Genomic DNA, 20974 nt, shown 5'->3' on the forward strand with positions numbered 1-20974 from the left:
GAATCATTATCTATCTATTCGGATTTGATATTCTCGTGAAAGAGTCAGGTAATATCTCTAGGCCAAGACTTTTCAGTTGGGAAGTCCAGCACACAGCTGCCTGTTTTTCCTCCTGCAATGTGCTTTCTCAAAAAACACATTAACAAAAGGGGAATGCTGTGCTATGAGTAAGCCAGAAAAGACAACATCCTTTGTTCCACAAGCTGTGTTTACTCTACATTCCTGAACAGAAAACATACAACCTGTCTGGCAGGACTACAGGTCTAGAGACTGACCATTATCAGGGTACCACTATAGAAATGGAACCGCTTGGTATTCAAATGGAAGATAATATTACTGACTGGTTCTTTTTCATTCCACATGAAACCTTCATTGATCATACTATTATTCTTTTCTTATATTTCCATTTTACTTCCCTAGTCCGTGGTTTCCTTTAAATTTCTTGATTGTTTTGGTTTGGGTTTTTTCCCCATCAAAATTCATTCTTCAAATCAGTGAAAAGTTTTCACAGCTTATTAGGTCTTTTATATATAGACATAAATATAAATATTAAATTTGTCATGGAATAGAGCCAGAGGCTGGATTTTTTTATTTATAAATATTTATAGAAGAACAGCTTTTCTAATTATTCTTTTCCCCTTAATAGACATATTAACAATCCAATTAATACATCTGTTATTTTCAGAGTTACCTGCTCCTATTGACATATATAGATTGTTCGGAAAGAACTGATCTTCTGTGATTTACCTGGAACACGATTCTTTCTTCTTCTGGACATCCTCCAGTTTCTGCTACAAATACATATTCAGATTAGAGCAACTTTAGCTTGAAATGTTAACAATTGCCCTGTGTAATAGAAGACAACGAGACAGTGGACACAGAGTCCAGGACAAGGCACCAAATCTTGACAATAGCTTGAAAACTACCTAAACACTAACATATTTTGGTTTAGTTTTTTTTTTTATTGCTGTTGTTTTGTTTTGTTTTCCCCAAAATAGTCATGCTATGATTAAGTTTTAGGAAGAATGTGATCAGTAATAAAGATGGGTTTTCTGCATTGGTAGTGCTCACAACATGACTCTTCATACATTCCATCCATCACCATAAAGGAAAAATGCTCCAGGGTAAGAGCCCATCAATTTACAGTGGGAACCATGCCACTCAGACAGATGGGGTACCTTTAGGTAGCCAAAACATCCTATATGTTCATCAGCAATGGGCGCTCAAGGCATGATTCCCAGCTGGGAACACTGAAAATTTTGTCCATTACAAGCTGTCTTTGGCTCTCAGCCACCGCTAATCCCTCACGGGTCTGAATTATCTTTTTTAAATGAAGATTGGCTTCTGTGGCCAGGTAAGGGTCCCGTGTGAGCAAGGGGCACAGCACAGCAGGCAACCTGATTGTCATAGAAATGTTACAACTGGTCTGTGCTGACTGAGGAGAGAGGCCAGGATGCAAAGTACAGAATTACAAGAGTAATTCTTTGTTCACGGGCAAGTGTAGCATTCAAATCAGGACACACGGAGTGTGCTTAAGAAATGGCTCCTCTGCCTTTCACGCATTCATATACATGATTTGATCAGTCACTACATAACCCACATTCATGCTCCTATTCTGGAAAACAGCGATAAATCTGTGGTGTCACCATACAGCTGCTTCTTTCTTGACTTTGGTGTCCCTGGAGTTGGTCTTGCACCATCTTACTATGATGGGAAATAATAGCAGGGTTTCGCCAAAGGTGTTAAAAATACTGGGGCTCTGGTGTTATCTTCGTAGTCCAGAGACATTTTTCTTCATGGCTGGCCCTAAGATTCTGAGAGACAAGGCAGAGAATGTCCTTATCTGCAAGGTGGGGGTTTCCTCCTCCTTGCAGTGAGCTGTGGTTTCACTTACCGTGGAACCACATACAAAGTAAAGCAAGTGTCTCTCAAGGAAGCTAGCGTGAGTCTATACTACTGAGATAATACAGCTTCAAGCTATGAGGCCTACCGGCTGCAGCTGCCCGGATTCTCCTTGCAGCAGCCTGGAGACTCAGGCAGAAGCATTGCCTGCAGCACTCGTTTTTGTCAGGGACTGCAAAGGGACGCTGCAAAAATGAAGTACGGAGAAGGGCTCATGCTGACTGGAGTCTGTGCTCGGGGACGGACCAGTTACAACCTCCAGCCCTGGGGAGATGCGGCTGATCGGCCACACGGGCTTCCCACCGGGCTGGCCACACCAGCCCTCCAAAGCGGCTCCTCCGCCCGCGCAGGAGGCGAGGTCCAGAGCCGTGCCGCGCCCGCCGTCTGCCCGCCGAGACGTCCCGGTCCCGCGGCCGTGAGGGGCAGCCGGGTCGGATCGGGCGGGTTCGAAGGGCGGCTCTGCCCCCGCCGCTCCCTCCCCGCGGGACGCGGTCCCGCCCGCCGGGGCGCCCGGAGGGCGCACGCGCGGCTGGAGCGGCGGAAGCCCACGGTTGGTTCCTGCGCGTGCCCGGGCGGGGGGCGGCGCGCGCGACCCCCGTTGCCCCGGGAGCGGCGCTGCGGGCGGGCCGGGCCGGCGGGAGGGGCGGCGGAGCGGCGGCGGCACCTCGGCGGCACCTGGGGCTCGGCCCCGCCGCGGCGGGCGGGCCCCTGCGGGGCTGCCTCCATCTCTGCACCTCCTCTCCAGCACTGCTGCTGTCTGTGCAGGGAGCTGGCTAGGGAAACTCTGGGCAGACTTGGCGGGTATCTCCCCGGCTGTGCAATAAAGAAATAGTGCAGTCGCCTTCATGCAGCTCTAGGGTGCTGGATGCCGTGTAGAGGAGGAGGAGGAGGAGGGTGTTTGCCGGTATCGAGGTGGTAGTAGGAGAGACACGTGGTTTTGCTTGGCTGTGTGTTCCAGCAGCACGGAACAAGGAAATGCGGTGGCCTTGGCCTCCCTTGGTTTCACACTTTGATTTCCCAGCTCCAGTAGTTAGTCACATGAAATAGCAGGTTTTCGTTTACCTCAGAGTGATGATCCAAACAGTAATGCTCTTAAAGTAACACACATTATCTGTCCACAAGTGGCTGTTTGGTCACCAGTAGGTGAAGATAGTTTTCGAGAACTTCGTTGCGATAAGGAGGGTAAGGTATGCATATGTCAATATGGTGCCACATCCCTCTCCAAGCACAAGTGACATTTTTTATAGATGCAGTAGCTGTTTACAGGTATGCTTTGCTAGATCCTATCAATGAAAAGTAACTGGGTGGGAATGTCTTGCCTGCCTCAACAAACCTGTCAACAGCCACCTAGCAACTGTGTTGTGCCAAAGCCTACTGCAACCATCCATTGTGTAAGCAGGAGAAATGCCAGGTGTGTGGCATTTTGTCATACCAAAAATATGCTGTTGCTTATGTTAACTTGATATTCTGATGCCTGTTCTGTTTGGTTAAACAGATGAGTTGCAAAAAGCTTAATGACAGTTCTATTCTGATGCTTGGTAATATAATGCTACTTCTTTAAAATCTACTTTGTAAAAGAAGTTTAGTTGACTGGTTCAAGTCCACCTTGTTTTTTTCCTGTTGAAGTGTATTTTTAGTTTTAGTATCAGTAATCTTTGGTAGTAATTCTTAAGATTTCAGGAAAGTCACTGGTGTAAAAATGCATCTGGATCCAGAAATTGCGGGGGCTGTTGATTGTTGCTGCCTTGCCTTAGGTATCACAAATATTATGAGGAGTATGGCTCTTTTTGTTTGTATTTTATATTCCTTTTTCTGACTTGGTTAGGATACAGCCTTTTTAGAAAGTGGTGTTTTTTTTCACTCTTAAGATGTGTCTTATAGAGTGTATTATTGTTCAATTTGTGTGGAATCTTAACATTGGTGAACATTGGTTTCATGGTGAACAATACAATGAGTTACTTATTTGTGTTGTTCTGCACTTACTTGTTCAAGGATTTGTGAAAGAAGTTCTGGAAGTCAGATTTCAGAAGTTACACTTTTCTTAATGAGCAGGGCTAAAGTGAGGCACAGTTTCTAGTTGTGTATCAATGCAACACCCATGAGTGTGCAAGAAACAGTATGTCCCCAGAGCTGTCTGTTGTGCTTCTGAAGGTGAGAAATTGAGTACTGTTCATGTTGGGTGAATTTATGAAATACAATTTTCTAATTATGTTTTGGGACAGTCTTGATGCAAAATTGTATACTTTTTATTTTTCTAGGGTTGCAGAATGAGTCTATTAAAGCAGTTTATACATATTGTATACATATACGTTACCACTTCTGGGTAACACAAAGCTTTCTCATTTCTTGGAATTGACTTTCTGCCTGCCTGCCTGATTCTGTGGGCTCATTATTCTGTGGATGTTACACGAAGTGTCATATTGTAGATGACTGTAGTGAACAAAATACTGTGTTTATGATACCATTGATGGAAGTGGGCAAAAAGAAAAAGGTTATGAAAAAATTCTGTCCAGGCATCCTGTAATAAAAGTACTTTTTGGAAAGGCAAGAACAATTCCTGATCATGTAGGAAAGACTCAGTCATGTTTTGGTGCAGCTGAAGCTTTTCATAGGCACAGCTACTGTTTGCTTTCAAATTATTTGTATTTGAGTTGTTTATTTAGAAGAAATAGCTATAAATTAGGGTGTAAAGAAAGAAAACCACAAAACCTCTGACATTAGTGCTCTGTATTTTCTCCTAAATTATTTCATTGGAAAATTGCTTTGCTTGGAGTATTTCATTGCTTGTTTGTATATACAGATGTCTCTTTTTTTTTACTCTGTATTTGAAAGTAATAAATTCACTTTGTTTGTAACTTAAATTTTAATCTAGTACTTCATTCCCAGTTATCTGGTTTTGAATCTCTTAGTTTTTCTTTATTCCTCACTTTATCTATTTATGCATGTACCTAAGCCAAGAAGGGAAAAAATTCACTTTGCCAGAATAAGTCTATATTTTAACATAATTTAGTGGCTATTGCCGATGAAATGTAATGAAAAATATAAAACTCTATTTATCATTATAGTAGACAGGAAGCAAATGCATGTAACTGAAATACAGTCAGTAGTGTAGTTTTACATACTTTCTCTGAACCCTTACATCCTTTTAAATATGTATTAAAATTGTGAAATGGCCTAGAACTGAGATTTGAGGAATGCTAGTTAAAATTAACAGGTCAGTTTGGAGAGAGCTCTACCCAGTAATGTGGGGTTTGAAAAACAGAATAGAAAGTAACCTGTTTATATGCTGCTTTTAAAACAAGTGATAATGGTTGTTAGTGTATCACACTGTTTTCTGTCTCTTCCAGAAGATACAGAAGACAGATGAAAAATCACCCTGTCTTGAGAGTGAGGCCAATATTTGCATAGTTCTGGCTTAATTTTGGAATTTGCCATCCAAGGTATGGTTTTGAGGGGGGCTGATGTTTATTTTGGTTTCATAATTTTAAAAGTGAATATGGTCATGCAGGCAAAAGTAAGTCACTGAGGGGTAAAAATTTGGAATATATTCCCTTGATAGGCATTCCTTCTGTTTTTTCTTTAATCTCTCTCACTGCTTATTTCTTATACATTGTAAAAGTAGGTCACTGAGGAGCAAGTATTTCAGTAATTATGTCACTCTGTTTTGTTTGTTGAGCTGTTTTTTCCCCATTCTGAGGAGGTGCTATGAAGTCATGGAATCTCTGCTGCTCTGGTAAGATAGAAAACAAATGGATTCCTCAGTGGTCAGCAGTGTTTCTAACTACATTTGGCTTTTTTGGCCTCTCTGTTTCTGTCAGTCTGCATGATTTTCCCTTTGTAAATTCATGGTGATTCCTCCCAGTCGCCTTCTTGTCCTTCATGTGTTTGAAAGTAGTTTCCAGGATTGTTTCCTTCACCTTCCCAGGGAGCAGGGTGAGGCTAGTAGGCAGGCCTGTGGTTGCCTGACTCCTCTTTCTTGTCCTTGAAAACAGGGTTTTCATTGACACTTGTTTTCTTAAGTCCTCTGGAATGTCACCTATCAGCATAAAACTTCCAAAGTAGTGAGAATGACTTTACAATGACAAGACCAGTTCTCTCAGCACTCAGGTTGGCACCTCAGCAGGTCACATGGAAGTGTTAGGTCCAGTTCACTTAAAAATTTGTTAATCTGATCCTCCCTCTCTCAGAGTAAGTCTTTTGTCCTCTACACATTCCCACAGGTCTCAGGGACCTGGGATTCTAGAAGGTAGTCTTACCCACAAAAGAAAAAAGCTGAAAATTTCCAGAAGGAAAAAGGTACTTTGACATTTTTGTATAATTTTGATACTTTTGGCAGCAGGCTGAAATTTCCTCTAGTCTTTATTATGCTGCTCATTTACCCATACAAATCTTTCTCATGGAATTTCATATCCTTCACCAGATTCAACTCTAGAAGGACCTTGGTTTTCCAAACCCTATCCTAGTGAACCTAAGTGGTGTTCCTGTGTCAGGACATACACTTGGTGTAGCCCCACTTCACCTTAGTTTGGCTGATTTCAAGATTTCTGTTTTTCACATCATCCTGCTTTCTTTGGTTGCAAACTGTGACCACCACATCCTTGCTCATTCAGAGGTCACCATCTTCCTCTATCATCATTCCTTGTTTAAGCATTCCCCAAGCCAATTGACCAGCCTCTTGGCAAAGATGCTTTTACCCCATGTAATTTCAAGTGGATCTTGTTCCCCTTCACTCTCAGTTCTTGAGCCTCCTGGAAGGTTCTGTGGATGTAAATGCTGCACATCCACTTGCTCATTTGCAGGATCTGTCTGCCTGTCTCCTTCTCCTCAAGTTCTCCCTGTTCACCAAGCGCATGAATGGAACACCACTTGGCTACCAGACTTGGCTACAGGCCAACACCCTGTGAACTGCGTAGTCATGCTTGGTACACTTCTGGTCTCCCCTGGCTGTGTCCACGGTGCCTGAACAGAAGAGCAGCTGAGGGTAATAGTCTAAGGGCCAGACTGCTACCAGTCTCAGTAATATTCTGTCCATGGTATCCAGGATGCAGACCCGGTATCCAGGATGCAGACCCCTGGCAAGCAGCATACTTTGCCAGGTGACAGGTTGAGCCAGCAGAGGTGTCTGAGAGAGAAGCAGGGAATCACCACTCTTCCTTACCCCATGCTTCCTATACCACAGAACTCGGGCACGGATGGGTCAGAGGCTTTCTTGGACAGAGCTTCCTGTCCGTGTGTGCTGCTAGGGCTCAGTACCTGCTCTGCAGGTCAGAGCTGCAGGTGGAACAGGAACTCTCTGTGGGAAGTGGAAAAATAGAATCTTCCGTGGATTCTGAAGGGTTCAATCTGCAGCCTTAGAAAGAACTTGAGTTAATGTAATGATAAAGGTACACAAACATTAAGTAGAAAAATTATAACTTATGTTCCCATATTGTAAGTAAGAATATGCCTTGAGTAAGTAAGAAATTATATTAGGTAAAATAGTGAGAAGTTTAAGCTGTAATAATGTGACTTATAGGGTAGGCTATGAATATAGAAGCTGTAATAGAGGTGTGTGTAGCTACACGACCTATCAGTTTATTGGCTGAAAGACAGACGCAGAGTGGCAAAATTAAGCAAAGGTGATAGGTTATTAATTAGAAACAAGTTTTGTGTTAACTGCCTATTGGACCAAAATGTTATATATTGCCGTGTGAAGAAGAAACCCATGACTACCCTGAGCTACGGCTGACTTGTTACTCCTCTCCAAATCTCACACCTTTGAGTCAGATATCATATCTGGCTTACTTGAGCAGTAAATCATCTTAGATAGCATGGTGGTCCCATCCCTTGTTTTTCATCTCAACATCCCCTTTTGGTGGTGGAGCTCAGAGGCTCCCAGACTTTGCTGTGCTCAGCATCTCCATATCTGGCTTGACAAGCTCTGCTTCTCCTCATGCAGAGAGGCTTTCTGTAGATGCATGAACTTGGTGGGGATCTGGTCTGTCTCTTTTTCAGCACTTAAATGTACAGTTTGCTCACCTTCTTCCTCAGCTTGTCTGCTTGATGAGATGGGTCCTTCATCAGTGCATGCTTAGAAGTATATAAAATGTTTTCGGTTTTTTTTGTTCTAAACCTGCTGGTTGCCACAGTGTGATGGATTGGCATTTAGAAAAAAAGTAAGGAACACCCATGTAAATAAGGGCTCTGAGAGAGGCTGCTGGGAGTTTCTTCTCTGCCTGAGACCTGGCCAATAGCTGGCCAGTTCTGAGAATTGACAGTATTTTTGACCACTGAAAAGCGAAATGACCTTTGTGAATACCACCTTTTAAACCTAAGCCTGGGAGCTTCTGGCTCTCTTTGTTTCTGGCCTTGAAAGGTCCCAGAGCTCTGGTGCAGCTGCCCCCCACCCATGGCCTGTCTGGCCTGGGGGAAGGGGCTGAGCCGGACTCCAGTGGCTCCCGGGCAGGGGATGGAGGCTGCAGGACATCGGCCCCAGGCCAGGCTGTGCTGTGGCTCTGGCTTCTCCCGGGAAGCCTCCGAGTCCTGTACCAGCAGGGTGGCCACAGCCCTTCCCAGGGGACCCCTGGGCAGCTGTTGACCCTTGCAGACACCCCCCCATGGGCCACACAGACAGCTCCAGGCCAAGAACTGTCTGCTCCTTCCCTGTGGCTGCTGGGCTGAGAGAGGGACACCTGAACTCTGACACCGTGAATATCTGCTGCAGTTTGGGCCAGATTTTAACCCTGTCACTACCCAGATGAGACCTGCAGATTTAATCCCTTTCCAGAGAGAGGAAAGTGAGTGATCAACATGTAAAGAGACAACATAAACCATCAAAGTCAGTAAAAGAAGGAGTTGAGCCTCAGATGGAAGGAGAATGAGGAGATGCTAAATAAGCTGAAATATTCTTTGGGTAAGGCCATGGAGATGAACAATAATGTTCTGAAAAACTCCTTTTATTCATAAAAGAGTATTTGGGGGGAATGAAGTATTTCAAAGTGTAGATCTGAGCAAAGGTATCCATTGATGAAGCTGAGCAAATGGTGAAGTACTTGTGATCCCATGAGATGCTGGAACAGAGAAAGAGAAGTGAGAGTTGATGAAGACCCTTGGCCCCCAAGGCAAAAAAGAGAAAACCTCTGTTCCCAGAGATGATCACAGACACAGATGAAGAGAACCTTTGCCTTTGAAAAACTCTTCCTTAAAGTAATACCCCTTTAGTCTATGGCCTGTGAACACACCTCTGAGTGGTGTGAAAATGGGAGGAGGGCATGATAGCAGAGTTTTTCTCCCAGGCAGCTGCCATCATGGGAATGAAAACCCATGAGAAAACTGTTTTGAGAACTCTCCATGGAATGACAAGAGAGAACTCCTCTCTCTACAAAGACTGATGAAAAGACTATTGTATAGTTGGTACTGTTTTAACCACCAGGTTTTGTCTCTTGTCAGTTGGACAAGGGAAAGGTTGAGTGCTGGGGAAGAAGAGTTCCTGGAGGTTTTATTCTGGTTTCTTATTCTTGTAGTTCTATTAATAAACTTTCTTTATCCCTTTTAAGTTTTAAGCCTAGTTTTTCCCTTCTCCTAATCCGTATCTCAAAGAAAAAAATCAATAAGTATTCTGGTAATTTTTAGCTAGTGCTAAAACCACGACACACAGCTAGCTTACCACAGAGACACATTAAGAACTAGCAGACTCAGTAGTATAATAACCTCATTTTATATCTTTATAGATACTTTATATTTATTGTATTATTAATATATATTATTATATTATTATTTATTACATTATATTATGTCTAGAGTCTGTACATAAGTGTGTAATATGTTGATATAATGCATGTAACAGCCAGTAGTGCATGCGTGCTAGATATTAAAAGAGATTATAGGGATTATAGGTTTTATAATTATCATTATATATTTATATTTATCAAAACCAAGTTTTAACAGCACAGCAGCTTTATTCAATATACAATATGGTTCTAAAAGCAAATGTTAGGTAATTCGGTATTATTAGAATAAAAATAAACTTTTAGTACACTGCTACTTGAATGAGAGCACTGTTACATTAGAAGTTAGCAAACAAAGGGTTATGATAAATAATGCAAAGGAGAAGTATGGAAAAATGACAGCTTGCTTGGGTTTGATTTTGATTAGACTTGTAAAAAAAGAAGAACAGAAATTAATTAAATTTGTGAATAGTATTAAGTACAGAAATTTTGAATGCAATTGAGGACAGTGAAACATGAAAAAAGTAAGCCAAACCCCTGGAAACAGAGATGTTTGATAAACAAAATTTCAATGCAGCAAGTAGAAACTGAAATCATAAAAAGAAATCCATCAAGAAATGGACAAGGTTCCTGAAACCCACAAACTGGGGGAGCTAATGGGTAAGATTGGGATTTATATGAGCACTGTAATAATAAAATATGTGTATGAAGGTAGTCTGACAAAAAAAAATAGCAGTTGTGATAGTTGTGAGTAGTGATTAGGACTTAGTGCTGTGTTGTTGTGGAGGTCAGTTTATGAAACTCAGAAGTTTACATTATAGGACTTGGTGAGGTTTCTTCAGTCTAAAACCAAAAGGAACCCAGTCCACTAAAATGTATGTGATTAATCGAAAATGTTTTATTTTGTGATATTTTTATGATCTATGTGAAAGAGTTCAGGGTAATGACACCTTTCTCCCTTGGTTTGCTATTAATGTCATAAAGGAGGTTTTTTTTAAGCAAGGAAACTCTGAATTCTTAGTGAAGATTTTGACTATTTAAGCTTTAAGAAAACGACCATGAAGTGTAGGGGGGAGACTACAATAGATAGGTGAGGTGAATCTCTGTGGAACATAAATATTTCCCTATTATTCTTCATTTGCTTTTCAACCTTTTTACTTTGATGGAAGTTTTCCTTGCTGCTGCCGCCTGACTGACAGTTGCTGCTTTACCTATTACTTAATAGTTTTCTCCAATAATGTTTTTACTTGCATCTTGGTGATAAATGTTGCTTTTTAGCCAGATATAAATAATTAATGAAATGATATAATATTTTGCTACCTGGTGCTCAAAAAAATGTATGTGAAATGTTTGTGTGATTTTATGTAATTCCTTAAATCAACAGCTGACAGGTTTTTTTTCTTTCTTACTTGAAAGTATGGATTTGAATGTATGAACCCTATAGGTTGCACTATACTAGTTAATTTACCCTTTTTTTTAATATATTTTTATTTATCTCTTTAGGATTATCTTCCCAGGGTGTGACGATATTTATTACCTGTTTGCATTCAATGGGGCAACGAATTCACTTTGTGGTTGACCCTCAGGGTTGGTGCTGCATGAGCCTAATTATCTTCGTGTGGCTGTACAATACAATCTTCATTCCAAAGGTCATCCTTTTTCCTCATTATGAAGAGGGAAATATTTCAGTTGTGGCAGTTTTGTGTAAGTCATTCTAACCTTTTTCTACTAATAAAATAGTGTCTCTACTTAACATACATTAAAAAAAAAAATCCCGTCAGAAAATAAAAACTAAGGTGAAGGTAAAGACTTAAGGATAAGATAAAGGGTAAGAGTAGTGGATGTGTCCTACATTTGTATGTTCTGAGAAGTCTATACATTTCATTTCACAGGTGTTATTGCAGAACTTGTTTTTGTGGAAACCGGTGAAAAGCCTGAATGTGGCTTTCAGGTCCTGAACTTGGAACTTTTTGACAGGATTTTGGGTTCACATCCCTAAGTGCCTGTCATAATTTAGTGTGATAGTACTGGTGACTGGAAACAAACTGAATTTTGTTAGTTTTGTCATACATCCCTGCATATTTTGCTGATAGGTTTGCTGGGGAAAAGGCTTGAATTACAGCTGGAGCAAATTTGAGGTGAAGATGCACTATTGGGAATATCTTCCATATGGAGGCTTTGAAGTGTGGTACAATTGGTGCTTGTGTGGTAAGACTGTGGCAGACCTTCTTAAAAACCGTAGTATGGTCATAGTAGCACGTGCTATCAGAACTGTTTACTATGTTTTTCACTCTATTTATTGGGGAGTATTTAATGTTGTATACTTAATATCAAAAATATATCTGGAATTGAATGAGAAGGCTGAATATTTTCCAACTCAGTTCTGAAGCATCTGTATTTTTGATGTAGTGTACTTGGTACATATGAAAATGACTAACAAATGCTTATTTATTTTTTTTAGGTTATTACTTCTGCTCATTGTTTTGTATAGCTTCATTATTTAGAGCCTCAGTCGCAGATCCAGGAAAACTACCTGAAAATCCAAAGATACCAATTACAGGTATGTTAAATTGTTTCTATATAATTCAATGAAAGTCATTTTAATATCCTTAAACTAATTAGGAATAAATTTGACTGGGTGAGATTTAATGGAAAGCATGAGCTGTACCTGCTAAATAAGGTTAGTATGTTGCTGTTTTTAAGGTGTAAATTTCTAGCACTTCTCTTTGTGTAGTCTCAAAACTTATTTTTCTAAAACTTGTCTTCTACCTGAAAGTTCAGTTATGTAGGACTTTCTGCTAGGAAATTTTTATATGGAAGGATTTTTTTTGCATTCTAGACTTTCAAACATATTGCATATGCTACTAACTTGATAATACTTAATGAAAAATGTTTAGAGGTGGCTAGTTACTTTAATTCTGTAGCTTCTGTCTAAGAAAATTTATATGATTTTGAAAATGGTGGTGAAAGGTAGTCCTGTGCTGTTTTCTACCTGTGTGGGTTTTTTTAGTCTTATGATTGTATGGGCTGTTAACAAAAAACCCCAAACCATGGTGTTAATTACGTTGCATTTCTGTAAACTTGCAACTTAATGGAGCAAGTCCTTTCTGTCCTTGTAAATTTATCCCACAATTCCTGTATGGTATCCAGTGCTCCAGAGGTCAGAGGAAATTTAAAACCTTAATGATTCTCCACAGAGAAAGATGGTGTTTTTATGAACTGTTGGGTGCTATTATCTAATGCACAGAGCTTTTACTTAGGAGTTTAGAATGGAGTAGGGCTGTTAAACAGCATGAGCTTTGTCAAATTAACAGATAACACTTCTTGAGTGAAGAAAATGTACCCCATACAGAGGATGAATACTTTAGTCTTGTCTTGAGATGTTGTGAATGCCCAGAATAAAATTTTGCTCTCTCTTCCTTATGTTACTCAAAATCTAGGATAATGTATTTGGAAACATGATCTTTTTAGCCTTAGCGCTGGTAAGTGTCCCTGAAGTAGGCAGCTGATCATGGAAAGGGGTGTATCTGACTGCGATTCAGCTGTGTCACCTCTAATTGCAGAAAACCTCATGCCAGTGTTCTTTCTGCTCCTGGAAACAGATCCTTTGACCCAGCAAAACATCGTGTTTCAGACTTAGGTACTGGAGTCAAGAGTTGTAGTTGCAGGAAGAGCAACATGGATTTTGCAACCTGAGCTGGATAATGGAGACACTCCCTAGTTACATTTATATTGGAGTTTTCATTTACCTTCAAAATACCAGGAGCAGTGCAAATTCCCTTTGTACACAAATGTTTTTTCCTAATTTAAAGTATCTCTTTGCATAGCTCTCCAACCTTTGCATGCTCCATTCAGTCCATACGGCAGTCATACTTAATAAGTACTTCTGAAGGTGAAACATTTAGGCTATGTCATGACTTCAACATTTTGATTCCATGTGTGACAGATCAGGGGGTTTGTACTTTTGGAGGTAGCACTTAAATTCTCTGGTATTCTGTAGGCTGACAGGAGGATACGTTTTTGCATAGTATAAATTGTGTTGAAAAATGAGTTGGGGTGTGTCTCAACTCTGCTGGTAGCTGCCCTATTAGTGAGTGACACCTTTGTGACACTGGATTTATGGGAACAGATTGTAAATCAGTTTCCATCTGTCCTTATTACTAGTTTAATGATCTCAGATACTGGGTTTCTTTACTTCTAGTGTCCAAATGTTATTTTGCAGCAAGAAAGACCAGATTAGAGCTTCCCTGCAGGTGGCTCAGAAGTGCTAAATATAACTTTATTTTGTTTACATAGGGACAGTGTTTTACAGTATAAAATTTCAGAATGTTTCTACTGTAAATATTAAGCTTTTTTTCCTTTTTTTTCCCCTATATCCCTGAGATTTGAGAAATTTTTTGTGCCTCAAAAATGTTTATTTATGTAGAAACAAAGTTGAACAGTCAAAATATTTAAGTTTCTCAGTTGTCCATCTCTTTTCCCTAAAGACAGAAATCATATGCTTTTTGTGACTGGAATTATTTGTTTCCCATGTGAAGATAAATTTTTTGAACATATAATTTGAATTTTCATTTTCAAAGAATTCCTCTAGTTTGGGTTGTGCAATTTGAGATAGCAACTTGAATAGCCAAGCTGGGAACAGTACTCCTGGTACCTTCAGCTTCTCAGTATCTCTGAAGATTAGCTTTTAAAGAATGTCACATTAATAATTTAAATATAGTATATATTTGTAAATACAAGCCTATCTCTTCTTTCTTTCTAATCTTTGACTTTCTTTGATTGTGTTATGTGTAAAGTTGCTTATGGTGATACGCATGTCTTTAAAATGCTTTGAGGTGGAAGATGCTCCTGAAGCATTGTGTGTCATATTTTAGTTAGCTAGCAGTAGCAGTATTTCTTAGGAGGTTCTGGAATAGCAGTGAGATTGCATCCTGATTCTGTCTAGCAGATAATTTTTTTTCACAGTGGAAATGTAATGAAATAACTGACTTACAATCTTCCTTGTCTGAGTCACAGCTTCTGTACTGTAATAACTACTTTGTAGAAATTTATAGGAAGAGAGAACATTTTGAAGAGGGAAACTGGCACAGTAGCAGTAATATCTTCCAGTTTAATTAATGTCACAGTGGGAAAAAGCTTTTTATGTGGTGCTTATCCTTCTCAGATCATAGTAAGATTTTTTTTTCAATTAGAATTACAAGCATACAGATTTATTGTAAGCACACATTACTGAGTTTAAATCTCTCTAATGTGTCTTTACCTTTTCACCTAGAACGAGAACATTGGGAGTTATGTAACAAATGCAATATGATGAGACCAAAGCGTTCACACCATTGCAGTCGCTGTGGACATTGTGTGAGGAGGATGGATCACCACTGTCCATGGTAAAACCAGGACATTTCTTCTAATAATCTACTGTTGTTTTAGTGAATCATTTTGAATTTTGTGATCTTGACTGCTGCTCATTTTTCCTCTTTCTTTCCCAGTGGTGCTTAATCATTTAGGCATTTAAAGCAGAGAAGTAATAAATTTGAGCTTTCATATATCTACCAGTAAAACTCAGAGTAAGTGAAAATAAACATTTCTGCAAATAGTTCTGAAGTATCCTGTTTAGCAAGACAAACTGCAGAGGTCAGAACTGACATCAGGATCCCCTTATGTTGATTTAGGCATTTTTCAAACTACCTTTTTTGTCATGTTTTTGCTACTTCAGAGGATAGTACCAGTATAGTGTCATGCTGGCTTAGATTGGTACTGATGTCTGTGCCAATGCTTGCATGAAATTGCATCCTTGTAACTTCTGTGAAGCAGACTATCTCCCAGTTTTGAAGGTTTCTGATCTTGTACTTAATATAGATAAAATCCCGTGTTTCTTTTACTCTTCTTATGTTGGAGTATGCGGGACTTTCTGAATAGGGATGCCTGTATTGTATTCTGTGCCTTTGGCTCATTTCTAAATCATATTTCTTTGTTGTTGGGGTAGCCTGTGTTCACATTTATTTTAAAGCATTTGCATTTCCAGTTTTTGGACTCTCTGTAGTTCACAACCTGAGAAATGTGTTGAGTAGCAGAAGATAAGGCATATAACTGTGAAATTTTGCAGACTCTAAAAAACCAGTTTTATTACTAAAGTTTTACTTAAAATTGCAGCAGAATCTTTGCTATGTGAAAGTACAGACAAGTGTGTCTCCTGTTCTAAGCAATCATCTCAGTAGTGCAACCTACACTTTAAGTTGTGGTGCAAGGGATCCAGTAGTTTGCTCCATAAACAATCATAAAGTCTATTCACAGTATCATAACTTTAGTGTTAAAGTATTTGTCTTTCTCTTTTTATATATACACACTTTGTTTCTCTGCAGGATTAATAATTGTGTTGGTGAAGACAATCACTGGCTGTTTTTACAGCTGTGTTTCTACACCCAGATCCTTAGTTCCTATACGCTGATACTTGACTTCTGCCATTACTACTACTTTTTGCCTCTGAAAAAAGAAAACTGGGTAAGAGCCTGTTTTCTCTGTGAAGCTAACAAATAGTATTGCAACGTAATTTGTTTTGGTGTCTAGTTACTACACATTTTTGGTGGCTCAGCTTCACTCTCAGTGAAGAGAGTTCAACTAGCTGTATGATATTATGTACAGCTATAAAGCAGAATTATTTACATAAAGCAAACTGATATATGATATTGCTACATAAAGCGAACTGATTTATGCTAAGTAACAAAATATTTTTATGAAAGGGTGTATGATTTCTGTGTGTTAAAAACTTAACACTAGTTTTCTTGGAAATCTAGGAAAGGAGGGAAGAACCAGTTAGCTTTCTTTAGAAATGATTATGAGTACTGGAAAGAATTAAGGTAATTATTTTAGATGTATTCAAATTTCCTTTTACTTTCTCCAAAGTAGATTTATGCAGAATATAAAGCTATCCTAACATCATGCTTTAAAAAGCTGAACTTGCTTTTTTAAGAAAGGAGAAAAACACATGATCATTCTGCAAGGGGAAAAATATACATTGGTTTTGTAGCAGTATTTTCTATTTCTTTGAAAAGGTTATATGGTTAAGGGAGAATGAAGTTTGGTTTGCTTTATGTGGACAATATATAAATAGTTATGGTATTTCCATGTCTCGTCATCGGTAAAAGGGAGTTGCATACAGAGAGAAAATGAACTTACTGGCTGGAGTAGAGTAGAAAATTAAGGAATTTCTTCCACTATGAAACTTATATTGTAAAGTCACTATCTGGTGCTCATTTATGCCTATTATCTGTAGTATTCAGAATGTTGAAGAAGGTTGCATGAAAGTTTCTCAGTGCTTGAAAGTGCCAGAATAGCAAAGTTAGAACCTTTTTCTTTATATCTGTGTTATGCCATCTTGCTTATGAAGAAGCATAAAAACTTCTAACCTAAATCTGAAACGAACTTTGTATTTGTACTGGACTACAACAAATACAGGTACGCCAAAGAGAAAAACCTAGAAAACTAGTTTAAATAATTTGCAAAATTGGGTAACATTCCAAATGTCACAAATGAAAAGAATAAGACCATCTCAGATATCGCAGTCTAAACTTTGTTGAGATGTTTTTCCAAATACTGAGGTGCAGAAGATTTTTTAATTCTGTGTTGATGTGATACCCCAGCATACTCTCTGCTGGTGATGTCATACTCATCTTTCCAGGCTACTGGAACCTGACTCTTCACTGTGGGTAAGGCAAGTCCCATTTTCCATTTTTTTGAACGACTAAAATTCGTCATATGATTTTGTATCTTACATTATATAAGATTTCCACTCTGTGAAAAATTCTACTTCTGAAAAAGGATTTGGCATAGTCTTCTGATCTACTTTTTTGTTCCTGTACCAGTCTGAAGTGGATGCGATGTTCCCATAAAAGTGAATGTGAAGATGGTATGGCAAAGGAGAGCTGAAATTGTACGAGGACTGTATTCCTTGGATAATCCAAAACTGATAAATGTGCTATATTAAAATTCATAGATAACAAGTTTTTATTATGTAGAACATTCTGAAGTTGAGGAGTTTTGTAAATCTTTCTTTAAAAAATATGTATTCTAAAGGAATTTAATTATTTTTTCCATCTACATCAATACTTCCATTTTAATCATTAAAGGGACACTAGAAATATGGAACAGAAAATAATCTGCTGTCTTCTTGGAGCATGTTTCCATAGGCACTGAAACAGACTTGTTAGCTTCTAATAGTATAATATCATGGTAGGTATTTCCTTTTTATTGTGAATGTTGCCTGAATGTATCACTTTGTGTAATTACACTGTGTTAGGTAACAAGACAAAGTTCTGTCTGTTAGCCTTGCTTTTTAAAAGTATTATGAAAAGTAACCAAATTATTTGCTTGGAGGTGGTCTGTGCAAGAGAAGGAAAGGGAAATCATGTTGTAATCATGTAAGATGTTTTACAATACCTAAAGAGGTGATAAAAAGTAATCATTAATGATGACAGTTCAAAAAACTAGTATGAATCTGTATAAAACTTGTTCTCACCAGTATAACTGGATTCATTTGATGTCTTTTGGAGAGAGGCCTAATTTTAATATCTAGCCCTTTGACAGTTGGCAGGTTGGGAGGCAGAACATATGTGCAACAATTATTTTAACCTGTTTTAATGTGTTTGCCTGAAGAGTGGATCAAGTTCCTGTATTTGACTGCCTAAGTTTATAGAGAGCTGTGGAAGAAATTGAGTAGTTTGCTCTGCTTAGTTTTGTTTAGTTTTCCCTGTGGTTTTTTATGGCTTTATCAATTTCCGTATGTGAACACTTCAAATTACACTCTTCCTTTTAAAAAAGTGAATCTGTGCTATAGAGTATTATAATATTACTCTAGTATTTTATATATATATATATATATATATCTCATAGTATTCTAGTATTTTATATATATATATATATATATATATATATATATATATATATATGTAAAATAGTATTCTGTGCCCCAGAGAGAAAAATATGTTTGTAATGGTATAAAAACCCAGAGAGCACAGCAGGTCAGCAGGTCTGGGCAGTTCTGACCTTCGTTAAGTATAGTGTAAGACTGAATAGTATTTAGCTTTCTCAGTTTTTCAGCTGCAGAATGGGAGAGCACACAGTGAAGTAGAGAAAACTAAAATAGTTTGTTGGTATGCCTAGTCAATATATCTGCCTGGAAGATGACACCAGAGTTCCATGAAGCTGATTTTCTAAAGAGTTGCTAAGGATGTGATGCTGTATAGGTATGTGCCATAGAATAATTTGTCAGAGCTATGTCTTTTTGACACCAGTGAGAGGTGAGGACCAGTGAGAAGATTGGCTTAGTAGTAGTTAGGGTTTTAGGCAAGCATTCTGCAAGATTCCTTTTATCTTCATATATCAATTAAAGCTGAAGTACTACAGCATTCCAGAGTGCAGTACCTTCAGTCTTTCACAAAAACACTGTTCTTTGTTGAAATTTTGGCTGTAACTGAGAGCTTATATTTTCTGAATTGACAGGGGCTAGTATATAGCACTAGCACTTTAGATTCGAAGAACTGGTTAATTTTTTTTCTAAGCAGCCATCTGGAATGAGCTTATTTTTGCTTATTAAAAATACTTGTGAATTTTTTGGCAGTGTGCCTTCATCTAAATTTTTATTATTCAGATATAAAGTAGTGCATAACATAGAAGCTGCAGAATTAAAATTGTTTTTAGTGCTATTGTGAAATAATAATTCTATTACAGTACTAATTAATGTGTTACGAAAATTTGATCAGCATGTTAGTATCTCCTTCCAAATTAAAACTTGTGTTTTTATTTTTAAAGAGTCAAGAAAGAAAACTCCCAAAATTTTTAATTAACTATTCTGAGTTAAGGGTGACAGCTCTAGAGGTACTGGAGGAAGCCGCTTCTATAGAGAGGCAATCTTTCAGCTTTACCTTTTACTGCGGAAAATTGCTTCATTGCTTGGTTCTTGTAACTGATACACTGCCAGGAAGTTAGGTTGTGGTTGTTGCCTCTGTTTGTCCAGCAGGAGGAGTGCAATTACTGCTAGAAATAAAGGAGATGGTAATTAAATTGATTATGTTGGATGATAGCACAAGAAAAATGTATTGTTCAAATAAAATCAGCATATTAGTTCTTCTGCTAGCTTCAGTGATTTTCAGAGGTTAACTCAGGAATATTTTTAATTTTACATCTTCATGGAAAAAAAAAGTCAGGAAGCCTGTATCTTTTAGGAAGTAGTCAATCTTGTGAATAGTGAGATGAGAAGAATAAATACCAGACTTCTCATCACTACATAGTTGCTCTCTCCATGGCTGTGCTGGCACAGATTCTAGATACAGCTGGTGAAATTGCAAAAGTAAATGCTTTGGCAGTGTATTTTACCTTATTTATAGAAGGCTTTTAATCTTTTAAGCAAAAGAAATTCTGCTGATACATTCTGTTTGCTAGAAATATTGCTACAATAATTGTCATAGCCAAACGTCCTGACATACAAAAACCTACGCTCCTTTGCTTTGGCTTAGTTTTATTTTGTTCCTGTTTCTGCAATTAAAATTCATTGTCTTTGACTTCAGAAAAGGATTTTTTTGCAGTACTGTTAATATTATGCATTGGCTAATATTAATTAAAATATGGAAATATGTATCATCCAAAGTCCATTTACACTGCAAAGAGAGACTAAAGGAAACTTTTTCTCTTAGGATCACAAAATTATCTACAGGATGGCAGAGTTTTTTAAAAAATGAAAGCATCAAAATTTTTCTTCTCATCATTCTGCAAAGCCCAGAGCCCAGCCCTGCTCTCCTACAGTGTAGTTGTAAGGACAGTACATGAACACTGAATTAAGTACTTACACTTTCTTCCTATAAAACCTTCAGTCTGTATTTTTCAGTTTTCTTTCTGGAATGCCTGGCTTTCTTTTGTATTATGCACTGTTTTTGTGTTAACCAAGTTGATAGACTGGCTTCATCAGCAGGCTGGGGCAGACATCCCAGACATCCCAGGCATGTACAACTGAGCACAGAGAAGCAGGCTATCATGTGTTACACAAAATATTGTTCCCCAGGAAAAAGGGGACCTCTTAATATATTTTCTTGTATATAAATTTCTCTGTGTGTCGTATTTCAGTAGAGGATAAAGATAAATTTTTTCAATCTTCCTTTGTAAATGAAAAATTATGAAGATAGTCTGTTCTGGAACAGATGCAATAGTCCTGTGTTTTCTGCAGAAAGCTCTGTCCTCAGTACAGTGTACTGCTTTAAAGGAATACTGGAAATCCTGGAAAACAACACAGTGATGCACAGGGCAGGGGCTTGCTATATGTTTCTGAGGGTTTTTTGGGTTTTTTTTTATTGTTGTTAGGGTGCAAAGAGAGTTGAATT

At 38.5% G+C, this 20974-nt stretch overlaps 1 protein-coding gene across 26 annotated transcripts in view; it reads left to right on the forward strand.

Annotated features, from left to right (window-relative positions):
- The first annotated feature begins 2242 nt into the window (after positions 1-2242).
- The window catches only part of ZDHHC21 (zDHHC palmitoyltransferase 21), a 41396-nt gene continuing 22664 nt past the window's right edge, over positions 2243-20974 (forward strand). For 3 of the 26 annotated variants that reach the window (XR_015280283.1, XR_015280282.1, XM_086867619.1), the window contains exons 1-7: positions 2539-4053; positions 5250-5342; positions 8669-8794; positions 11112-11312; positions 12070-12168; positions 14881-14992; positions 15968-16106. Coding sequence is in view for 16 of the 26 variants with exons in the window: in XM_086867619.1 (XP_086723745.1) it covers positions 8767-8794; positions 11112-11312; positions 12070-12168; positions 14881-14992; positions 15968-16106 (579 nt within the window). In the remaining 10 variants the exon portion in view is untranslated. Of the gene's footprint in view, positions 2453-2538; positions 4054-5249; positions 5343-8668; positions 8795-11111; positions 11313-11701; positions 11817-12069; positions 12169-14880; positions 14993-15967; positions 16107-20974 lie in introns of those variants that run through there. The other 23 variants (XR_015280288.1, XR_015280284.1, XM_023943406.2 and 20 more) reach the window with 18 other exon arrangements.

This window comes from Cyanistes caeruleus, chromosome Z, assembly GCF_971803275.1.
Source record: "Cyanistes caeruleus chromosome Z, bCyaCae1.hap1.1, whole genome shotgun sequence".
Classification (NCBI taxonomy): Eukaryota; Metazoa; Chordata; class Aves; order Passeriformes; family Paridae; genus Cyanistes; species Cyanistes caeruleus.